Source organism: Carassius auratus, chromosome 40 (genome assembly GCF_003368295.1).
Source record: "Carassius auratus strain Wakin chromosome 40, ASM336829v1, whole genome shotgun sequence".
Taxonomy (NCBI): domain Eukaryota; kingdom Metazoa; phylum Chordata; class Actinopteri; order Cypriniformes; family Cyprinidae; genus Carassius; species Carassius auratus.
In genome coordinates this window covers 12,187,080-12,199,194 of record NC_039282.1, presented here as the reverse complement: position 1 = coordinate 12,199,194, position 12,115 = coordinate 12,187,080, and the positions used below count along the sequence as shown (strand labels likewise).

Genomic DNA, 12,115 nt, shown 5'->3' with positions numbered 1-12,115 from the left:
TGTGAAACACAGATAAACTTACAACTTTTAACATTCAAAATATCCAAATGATTATTTATTGACATTATTTTGGAAAAGTGTATAAAAAAATGTGTTTTATGTTGGGTCACAATTGTGACCGGTGGGATAATGTGTGTACTGAAATAACATATTCAATAACATATTCTGCGGTCATAAAAAGTGTTATATATCTTAACCCAGCTATTTAAAACTGTTTGATCACATTATAGGGTCACTATTATGCATATAAAAAAAAAAAAAAACTTATGAAACATTTATTGGAACACTGAGATTAATAAAAACTAAAAATTAATTCTAAATATTGACTTTTTTGTAAAATATTTTTTTTTCTATATTCATTTTTAGAGTATTACAACATCATTATTGTACATTTTTCGTAACATTTGAATTTTTAATTTAGTGCAATATTTTGTCACTGAAACATTTTATTGTCATTTTCACTAACAACTGCAATTAGATATTTTTAGATTCTAGATAGAAGAAAAATCTAATCTACTCTAAGCACCTCACACCCTGTATGGTCCTGATTTGTTAAAAGTGCCTATTGTGTTATCAAATAGTTTAATAAGTAAATATCAAAAGCACAAATCTAATGGAATTAATGCACATCCTGCAACTTTAAAATAAGGACATGAGACCGATTTTACAAGATTGATTTATTAACTATGATACAGGTCACAGAAGGCCTTACTGTTTATACACCATTCCCATTGAGATTAATTACCAACTTGTAATGACATGTATTTCTGTTTAATGTAACTTCATTTATTTCCGTACTCATACTAGTATTTGTTTGTTCTTATTTTTATTGTATTTTTTAATACTGAGAGCGGCAGACCCCTCTCCCTGACCTGGACTTGAATCATGCACTACGTCATCGTGGCCTTTACACCATTCACAAAAAAAAAAAAAAAAAAAAAAAAACTAAAAAACTGTTAAAAATGCTTGGTCTCATTTTTAATTATTAAAATAAAACATAAAAAAACACCTTTTCTATCACCATTGACTACAGGGCAATGTGTCAGACCCCCTAACGTACAAATAAACAACCATCCTGAATATAGTTTTGCTCCTTTCTTCTTTAACTTAACAGACAATCTGTCATCATTGTTGAAAAAGAAAATGAAACAAAAAATAAAGTGATGCAGCCAAACAGAATTGCTGAACCAATGTCACATTTTTAATGTCGCTTTATCTTCGTCCTCCCCTGCCCTTTTTTAATTACTTTTGTTTTGTTGCAGTTTTTTTTTTTTTTCTCTGCGAAGGACAAGTGGCTCTGAAAGAATACATTGAAAATACACAGCGAATGCAGAATTCATACACAAAGTACCAGGGGCATATAGGCCACACAGCTCCGGAATTCCCAAAATATACCATTACTCCTGCTCTCTGAGGGCAAAAGATGTAATGTTTAAGCAAAAATGGGTAAGGAGTTGCTCATCACAGCCAGTCAGAAGTCAGAGTAGATGTTGATTAGCATGTTATAATGGGACAGGCCAGGTGTGGTTCACTTTCTGGTTAATATATATTACTGGGAGAGATATGCACAAAAATGATGTGAAATCCACTGTGGCATACATTCATTTATTTCCATAAACATGATCGTTTCACAGTTTAACAACGCCTCCCTGCTTGAAAACCACGGCTCAAAAAAGAAAATAGAGACTCTTTTGAGTTCAAATAAACAAAAGTCAAAGATTACTAGTCTGGATTACAAAGCATAAATGCTGGGGAATATTAGTATATGTTTGAATGCTGAAGCGCAGCTGATTTCTGCTTCAACCCTATTTTGCTACAAAGTGATTTAGGTGATTGTGAATGTATCCAGCATTTCCTAGAAGAGAAAAAATAATAGATGTAGCATCAGTGATTTATTTTAATCAGGCAATACCTACTTTGTCCACTGGGGGCTCCAAGAGCCCACAAAAGGACACTTTAGCTTTCCCCTTTCCGTGCCCGGATTTCCTTCCCCTAATCTTTCTTCTGGTATTTTATAAACAATGTCATCCTTCGGAGGTCAACTCTGAAGTGCAGATATTTACTCAGTCTTGATAAAATGACACTTAACTATTCTCACTCTGATAACGCACCATGTGATGTGGTTTTCAAACACATTGAAGACTTTTCTGAACGCCATTATTTCATCCAGCTATGCCTCTATCTTCACTCTCATCCTCCTCAGCTCAGTGATTCAATGCCATCTGAATAAGTACATGTAGACACAGTGTCTCCTTTAGTGCATACTTCCCTTTACCTTCTGGAGCTGTGAGGTAACTCTTGATTTAGTGCATACCTCTCTCCTTCAAACGCAGGTGGACCACAACCTTTACCCATCCCTTAGAACCCATTACTCATTGGTTCACCGACCATGTGCGCAAAAGCAGTCCACAGATCAAGCGTGAGCCAGAAGGGAGGGACTTCCTGCAGACGTGTAAAAAGAACAATAATAAAGCTCCCAAATGAACAGACACTGAACAAAGACGAAGATCCTCGCGGAGCAGGAAACTGAAGGTTGTCTGGTTGTGAGGACATTCTGCAATTAAAGAAGCGTTAGTCTTCCAGCAATTTCTGGAGGCTCATGTGACGGGGGAGAAAGGTGAGGAAAAGACTTCAGATCCCAGAATGCTGTGCAAAAGCATTCCACAGACTCTAGTTTTGTCTTTTGATTTGTGTCTTTCTTGTCACAAGTGAAACAGATTAAATAAGGTGTACGAATCATGTGTTGCTGCATTGGGAAAAAGCATTTCTTTTTTTCTAATATGAGAATAACTGCGGTCGGAGGGTTACAACAAATATCTGGTGAATATAAAGGCCACCCTGTTGGCCCGCTTAACTTTATTTCAAATATGAGGTGGGGTTCAGCCCATTTGTTCATATATATACACCCCAACACCCATTGGTCGCCAACTGATGAAGACAATGCTGGACCAGCAAGAGAAGAGTGCATCATCTACATCACATGGACCCATTAGAGATCTATGTTTGGGGTTACCACACTTCCCCAGCCAGTTATCTATGTGTGAGATTTTACGGAGAATTTATGGAGTAGCATGATGCAGAAAGCAATGAAGTGTAGCTGACGTAGCTCATGTACTCTTGACCTCTTTCGTTCTCGCTCCTCTACTGCTTTTGCTTGTGATAAGTCAGGCACGGCCGTGCAATCTCCCCGGAAGTTTCTTCCATTCATTTAATCTCTTTCAGTGCTCCCAAAGTGTGTGTTGCTCCGTAGGGGTGTGATGGGGGTGGAGCGAAGGCAGCAGGCTCTGGATTGGAGATTGAGGGGTTGGGGGTGGAGAATGGGGCGGGGATTGTCGGGCTGGGCTGAAGGGCGGGGCTACAGGTTGTAATGGGGTGTAACAGGCGGAGTAGGCGGAGCCTGGTATAGAGGAGGCAGAAGACAAGGTGGTGGTGGGCGAGGTGGGCTGTCCAGGCAGACCGCTGGGTGTGTCGGCCAAAGGCTGATTGTAGAAGAAGAAAGCACACTGGTAAATAAAGGTCTCGATGACTGTCTGGTAGGTGCGTGTGGCCGTTAGCGCGTCCATGGTGGTGAAATCGGGCCGCATTAGCGTCGGCCAGAAACAGATGGACAAGTTCTCGCTGGTCATCAGGTTCAGGCGGTTGTTTTGACTCACCCTGAGAGAAAGAGAGAAACAGTGAGAATGGAAAACATTTGAGTGAGTGAGATTGGTTGTGTGTTGCCCTAGGGATGTCTGGCATTCTCACTTGTTCAGGTGCGTGATGACGTATTTGAAGACCTCGCAGTTTTCTCGAGGGAACCTGCGGAGCACGTCCTTCATGGTGTGGAGACGCTGCTCTCGATCACCGATTTCTGCAGGGGGCCGAGAGGGAGCACAGAATGAGACCCAAACACATTTATCTTCCTTATGCTTCACAGGTGTCCACTTGTCCCAGAACACACAAACAGAGAGAGAGCGACAAGACACGGCTTGAGGACCCTTCAAGACCAATCAATGTGTTTCTGTAATGTCAAGGTCTCTCTTAATGGGACATCTCAAACATTGTGTCCTACTCGTTTCGGTAAAGTAAAAAAGACACAAACCCCATACTATTAAGAGAAAGTAGATAGACATGTTTTGAATTATTATCAACTGTATGAACCATAAACGTAATATCAAGCTGTCTCCCACGTATACAACGTGTTCAACCCTGTTACCATAATGATGCACTTGTTAAGTTTCATCAAGTTGTAACATTTTGGAAGTACAAATCACATTTCATTTTCTACACACATACATTGCATTTGTCAAGCTTAACCTTCAACTCTGTTACCAAAGTCCCAACAACAGGGTTGAATGTTGCAAATAACATAAGAGGGAAAAAAATGTACCAAAAATGTAAATACTAGCAAACTAGCTAGTCAATGTCGAGTGACGCTTAATTAAAACTTAATCTGCAATTGTTACCTATTCTCTTATATTTAGCATTTTATTATATATAGTAGAACCTTTAACCAATGATTGATAGATAGATAAAGATATAAAGATTATAAAGATAGATGAAAAGGGTGTGTGTGTGTGTGTGCGCAAGCGAACAAAACGTCCCATCAGTCTCATCTGGGGTGACCGAGGGATTGTTCAATGAAGCACGGTGTCTCACACACACAAACAGTTCATGTACAAAAATAAATGTGTAGTGTGTGCACTGCAGTCACACACAGAGACACACACACACACACACACACACCCTGGGTGCAGCGAGCTTGATGGTTGCGGTGAGTCAGAACGGCTTACATCAGCCCTTAACGCTGTGAGCCCTGTGAACATGTGACCTCTACGGCAGATGTGTTCCTCCCTAGTCTCACACACACACTCTGATGTCAGCGTTACACACACACACACACACACTGACATCAGCATTAAACATTGTGACCCCAGATGCAGAGTTACTACAGTAACTAGAAAAATAAATGTGCAGAACCACAATAATGCCAGGTCATTTTTTTTATAGCTGCTAGCTTGGATGTAGTTTGTTTTCTAGAGTGTTCTGGGTCATTTCTTACGGACCCACCAGCAAGTTCCAGAATACAACATGTTTTTTATCAGTTATAACTCTAAGAGAGAAAAAAAGCGCAGAAACTAAACAAGGATGAAACTTTATAGTGCACAAATGTTGAGCACCTGTGTTCAAACAGTGTTCACTTCGCATGTTTACATCAAAACTGAAGGATCCTTTGGGCTTAAGTTTAAAGCTATATGTTTTTATGTGAATGCTTGGGTATTAGTAAACACGTGATATCAATTTCGTCATCAATACTATATAGGCACGATTTTAATATTCAGAAGGTCTTAAAGCAGTGCAGGTGCTTCCTGTGTTTTCAGAGACTAAGACAGATCAAGCCAGTGACAGACGGACCGGAGCAAAGCCCCGCCCACCACCTGCAGAGAGTGACACGGCAGTCAGGTGACCTGCCGTCTGTCCTCTCCCTCTATTATCCCTTCCTTCTTACTCTCAACAGGCTTTTGTAACGTTCTTGTATTAAGTAGTGTTTGGTTATAAGTGTAGCTGTATTTGTACTATTAATAAGTGGCTTTGCCAAAACAAGCATCACTATTATTATTGATTGTATTTAGGGCAACCCTAAGCATTAAAGTCATAATATCATTTACTTGCCCCAATGCCGTTCCATTTCTTCTGCAGAACATGAAAGAAGACAGTGTGAAGGACGTTGGTAACCAAACCAGTTTTTTCTTTCAAAATATCATCTTTTGTGTTTCACAGAAGAAACAAACTCAGACACGTTTGGAATGACATGAGGCTGAGTAAATAATGACAAGTTTAATTTCTAGGTGTACTATCCCTTTAATCTTAACTTCCCGCTTAGAACATGTTAGCAACCGAACGGCGATGCCCATAGCATTATGTTCTCAAGACGGGCACAGGCAAGATCCCCTCACATTATCATCAGAAAACATAAAAATCTATTTTTGGTTTGAGAAACTATTATCAGCTTGAATTAGTATCTGCTTTTGTTTGTATCTAGCAGATTAAATTCACTTAAAAAATATGCAGCTGACTCACTACTGAGATTTTTTTTCTTGTATAACAAATTTATATACCGATATTTTCTTGTATGCCAAAATTTAACAAATGGAACCAATCAGATCTGCTCTTTGGTGCTTAACCAGTGCAGGTTTGGGTGTTACTCTATTTTCAGCTGAGCATGGCACGACTTGAAAGGGCTTGTTAATTGAGAAACAGTCTGGAGTGAAGGACTAATGGCAATCTTAGGCTTAAGTCTCATCGCTTGTTGCTGGCTTGGAGCGATGCCTAGAGTAGACAATGCTGAACTTCACACTGAGAGAGAGTGAGTGTATTGAAGAATGGGGAGTGAAGTCTATAATACCGCAACAGGAAGACGCACTGCGGAAACCCAATCCATTTCTACTCGCTGGCTTCTCCCTTGTTTTTCTTTGTCTGCCTCCAACAAGAGCTCTCCGCACACAGGACGTCCAGCAGAGGAGATCTCCAGAGCACACTAACCTCAGAGGACTACAACCGAGCACGGTAAACATCTGGCCGTGGAAAACATCTGTCCTTGTTTTTATTGATAGTGAGAGCCTAGATAGGTCCATTCGTCTGCTCACTGTCGTGTTGATACTTACTGAAGGCCTCCACCAGCTCCGTCTGCATGTTGTAGGGTACCAGAGGATCCGGCAGCTCTGAGAAGAAGCTCTTCATCGCTCCTGCCACCGTGTTCACAGACATGTCCTTCTCGATCAGGTCAATGTTAGGGTCTATAATGTACAGGAAGAGAGAGAGAATTCGATTAGACTTTCAAATGGAAGTTTGTGAATGAATGCAGCTTCTCAAGCGATTCACAAATTAAAGTCGTTAAATTACAATAAATCAGTGTGCATTTTTGCTGAGCATTTTCTCCTTACACGGACAGTGTATCAAATTATAAAAAATGTGCTTGAAACCACCCATTTCCTACCGTCATGAACATGTGGCCAATCCCGTCAACCTCCGCCAATCGCGGTGAGCTTTTAATCCACAAATCAAAACGCTCCTTACTGAACAGACTCGAGAAGCTCAATGCTGCACTTGTACTGTGCATTGTTCCATGATCAGGTCCTTCATGTAATGACATTTTAATGGGTACTCTTTCTATTAGCATCCAATTACAATTTCTACAAAATCACATTATGATTTATAAATCGTTCGCACAAAATATAGCTACCATGTTAGCCTGCTGTCTTATACAACAAAGTTACACATACCCTGTTTATTCAGATCAATCTGAAATGTTATTAAATAAGTGTTAAATGTCCACATATTTAATTTTATAACAACAATTATGTAATGTGTTCTATTGTTGTTATTATTAGTAGTAGTAGTATCAAGTTCACAGTAACTTTGGATCAGGCATTAAAACAGCTACCACACGGATATTGAACATTTGCGTCACAAATTGCTATTGAACAATACATTAATTTGTATGTTATCACTAACAGAAAACAAATTGCAAATGAAAGTAATAAGATTGAGAAAACTCACACAAGGCCAAAAGTGGCTAAAGCTACAAACATAGACAAGTACTCCATGTTTGTATTACAATTAATATCTTTCAGTCCAGCATGTTAAATCCAGTTGACCCCAGATCAGTTACTCTAGCCGTCCTGAATCTATTTTATCAGAGATCGATAAAGGCTGTGTAGCACCTGATTGTGAGTCGTCTGACATTTCGCTGGAGCTGGCCGGGATGCTTCGGAACACATACCTGCGCAGTAATTTCCTCCGTAATTGTACCGTCACCTGCCTGTGCAGGGTTTTGATCGATCAGACACGAGCCTTCGCCTTCTATTAGCTCATGCCTGTCCAAACCGGGCCAGACCAGATCAGTGGAGCATGCGCTCGCGGTTCATTACCCAAACCAATCTGCTGGTAATTAACTGACCTTCTCTTCCAACGCAAACACACAAACAGGACAGCCTACACTGATGGACACGTGCACACACACATTTAATTAGCCATACCTTCTGTACCATAACTTTCTGCATTTTTATAATAAAAAAAAAAAAAAAACTTTGTTCACTTGATTTTAGACCAGTTTTACAAATGAGGACGTGCCCAAATTAATTTTTTTTTTTTTTTTTGCAATTCTGCAGGTTTTGCTTACTTTTGGGTACAAATTCGTCCCCAAAATATGGTTAAGTGGGTGAACACACACACACACACAAACACACACACACACACAGTTTCTTTAAAGAGCCTAATGAAAACAAAGAGAGAGATTTGGGGCCATGACTTTCGTCCATGTCTAATTTATTTTTAAGAGTGAGAAGTTTAAAACAAATAAATTACATATTCATTTAAACAATATATTTTATTAGCTATTCTTATACAATATTTATAACATGTATATAAATTATATATATATTAAAATATAATATAAAACTTTTAAATCATAGAATATTATATTATGCCCTATTATATTATTCACATATACATATATAAACAAATGCCTATACACACAAATAAACATATACTAGTCCGAACTATATATACACGTCATACCATCTTTAAAAATAAGCAATGGAAAACAGACACTGGGCTGCGTCTTCTCAAGTATGCACATAATACAAGCATAATCTATGCACTCTGACAGTATGCTTCATAATGGCCCACAGTGGGCTGGAGTAATAGCTGTGGATCAGTCCCAGTTAATTGAGCTCATCTGCTCTACAATGTGCTCATCGACGGAAATGTGATCCACACACTGAGGAATAGCACTCATTTCTGATGTCAGCTGGGTCTGCTGTGACTGGCCCACTCAAACTTTTCCCCAAGGCAAATATGAGTAACTGAGTTCAGTATGTACTGTGATATCCATGAGATGTCTCTAGATAAGCTGCTTGAACAGCAGGGTAATGTAAGAGCAGGCCAGACAAGCAGCGAGAGGGAGTTATACTTTAGTAATGTTCTTAGCTTCACAAGCTTTTTTAAGTGGTACTTTTGAAACCGTATCATGGTATCATAAAGATTTCTTCAAAGTACAAGGGAAATAAACCATACATGGGTCAAATACAAGACCTCCTCATCAAATAAAATGTATAAAGGTGATTTATATACAATGAAAGCATATTAAATGCAAGTTTCAAAATGTGGGAGATATAATTTATCACTGTCATTCAGCATAATAGAAATATTTAGATAAAAATGAAACAATATACTTATGACTTTACCTATTTTCCAGACTATAAGTCGCACTTTTTTTTTTTTCATGTGTTTTGGAGGAGGCGTGGCTTTGGAGAGTGATTTTCAGGAAGGATGAAATCTTATGCTTTCAAAGCTAGCTTACTATTGCTAGCCTCTCTGAAGTTGCCTACCTTACCTTTAATGGCATCTAATAATTATTGTAGTAAATATGCCTGTATCATTGTAAAAATGTCACCAAGACGAACGGAAACACTAACAGACAGTTTCCTCCAGATATTATAGACCTCCTTGGCTTTTTTGACTTCATTTTTTCTTGACAAGACAGCAGCTTTGTAAGGGCACTTTTGTAGTGAACATAAGTCTTATCTGAAACTCTACAAAAGATATTGCAGGACTTCTTATAACAATATGTGTGTCTGATATCACATACTGTCTAGTATGTACTACATTTGATAAGAAACAAGCTTCACAACTATTAAAAAAGTCTGTTCTATTTAGTATGAATGTGTAGTGTTATCAAAATCTGGATGTACAGTACTACATCCGCTATGTTGTCATCTTCACGTAGTCTACTATTAATACACAATTTTTCTGCGCCAATGGCCACATGATGACACACTTCGGATTATTGACTACTAATAATATTGAGTCCGTTTCGTCTACAGTTTTATGAACACTACTCTATGAATTCTTACTACTCATTTTACATACTATTTTACATACTACATGCTATACTACTATATAGCAGGGAAATATGCATATTCATACGCAGGGATTTTCTTATGTGTAGTAAACTTTTAAACTTAATACATATAATATTTGCCAAAATGTTTATGACAAAAATATACATCAACACCACAAATCTGACAAGAATAAAACAAAATACCTAGGAAAACAGAGAGAGAGTCTATAACAATAACTATACAATAAGTGTAGCTTTTAAAAAGGACTGTCGATCAGCTACTGTAACATTGGTGAATAAACTTTTTTGGGTGAAGGTAGAGCGTCTGTCATTTAGTCTGACATGATTTAGTGCAGCGGTACTAGCTACACACGGAGTCTTCATTTTCCCGTTTTCTGATGGATGTCAAACAGCTTTACTATACTAAGTTACAACCAATTAAGTCGGAGTGTCAACAAGAATCAACCATTGTGTCAACAAGAATCAACCACTGGATTATTTACAATATTACTGTGTATTATGTGCAGTGTCAACACAACATCAATATTTCATTTTTCATTCACTATTATGATCATCATCACATAATTCATTCTCATTTCAAAACTGCCATGGTAGCTTTGACCTGAGAGCTTAGACTGATTCAAACAGACAACATTTTTGTGTGATTCAATACAAGAATCGGCTCATTTGTTTTGTTGTTTGTTTTTGTGTGCATCTAAAAAAGATAATATGATTTTGTTTTAGGTGCATATAGTATAGACTTCTCATAACATTAAAATTCACACTGCAAGATGCAAGACAATATGATTTTTTGCTGAGGCCGATTATTAGCATTTAAATGCTTCATTTGTGTCTGCCTGAATGAATCATTCCCAATCGTCTAATTTCCCTCCTTGCTACAGTATTTCAACTTAAGTTCTACTTCCCTGTTCCTTTTTAAATTGAATATCTGTGCATCTTACTTAGCTGCACTACATTTGCTCTATTTCTATGCATTTGTCATGCCAATGAAGCGTACTAAACAGAAACTGAAAAGAGAGAGATAAGAGAGAAAAAGCAATAGAAAGGCAGACAGGTCATGTGACTCACCCTGGTCAAACAGCCGCTGCAAGCTTTCCATCTCGGCCTTATTTCCACTCACCCTGTAGATCCCTTCTGTGCTCAACCCTGTGAGAGAGAGAGTTGACATTAATTAATGAGTTTTGCACTCTATTCATTTTACAGTTTTAGAGCTTGATAAGAGCCAACAATGGTGTTATCTTCAGCTCAGAAAGTACAACGCATTACACATATTTAATTTATATCTGAGGTTGCTAATCATGCGACAGTAGTTATTATTCTACAGCTTCTGTCATGATGATTTATGACTTTGACCTTTGACCTTTTGACAGGTTGAACTTCCGGTAACCTTATGATGGATGGGCGGAACTTTCCGACTTCAAGGGTTAGCCTATGACCTTTGCAATCATCGATCATGCGGTTTTGACAGAAAGTTTTACCCTATTGACCTGTTAGTTCTAAATCATGGATTTGACGGCTAGTTTAAACGGAAGATGAAAGACTCCTCACGCATCGATCATGCGGTTTTGACAGAAAGTTTTACCCTATTGACCTGTTAGTTTTAAATTAAAACGGTATATGAAAGACTCCCCAATCATCGATCATGTGGTTTTGACAGAAAGTTTTACCCTATCGACCGTTAGTTTGTTTGAAGTTTACCACAGTTATACGGTTATGTGTGTGTGGTTATACGGTTTCTCCCCCTCCCATTACGTTTATGAGCGGTGTATAAATGGGGTCTGTGTGTTCTACATTTATATATATAAAACATCCTATAATTTATAATCTAAAACAATTAAAGATTGAAAACACATTTTAGTTATTTCACATTTATATATAAAACATTATATAATTTATATAATCTAAAACACATTTTAATTATTTCACATTTATATATATAAAACATTATATAATCTAAAGCGATTTAACTAAGGTTGAAAAACATTCTGTTCTTTTAAAAAAAAAGGTTATAAATGAAACTGTATAAAAAATATACTGAAACCGACTGTTTCAGATAAAACAAGATCCATTTTTCTTTTAGAGAGCAGAAATGAGGTGTTTTCAGAGAGCTGAAGGTCCCTGTGCTTGCACGCCACAGTGCACACTCGTCCGAGTTTACTAACCAATCATAATATCTTCAAAGCCATTTTTTAATTAAAACCAAACGTATCT

The 12,115-nt window shown here is 37.9% G+C and overlaps 1 protein-coding gene across 2 annotated transcripts in view; it reads right to left on the bottom strand.

The window, feature by feature from the left end:
* Positions 1–660: 660 nt before the first annotated feature.
* The window catches only part of LOC113058590 (rho GTPase-activating protein 35-like), a 98,305-nt gene continuing 86,850 nt past the window's right edge, over positions 661–12,115 (bottom strand). For both annotated transcript variants that reach the window (XM_026226621.1, XM_026226622.1), the window contains exons 4-7: positions 10,973–11,050; positions 6,645–6,776; positions 3,745–3,850; positions 661–3,654 (exon numbers count right to left, since the gene is read on the bottom strand). In XM_026226621.1, the coding sequence (XP_026082406.1) occupies positions 3,219–3,654; positions 3,745–3,850; positions 6,645–6,776; positions 10,973–11,050 (752 nt within the window). In that variant the 3' untranslated portion in view covers positions 661–3,218. The remainder of the gene's footprint in view (positions 3,655–3,744; positions 3,851–6,644; positions 6,777–10,972; positions 11,051–12,115) is intronic.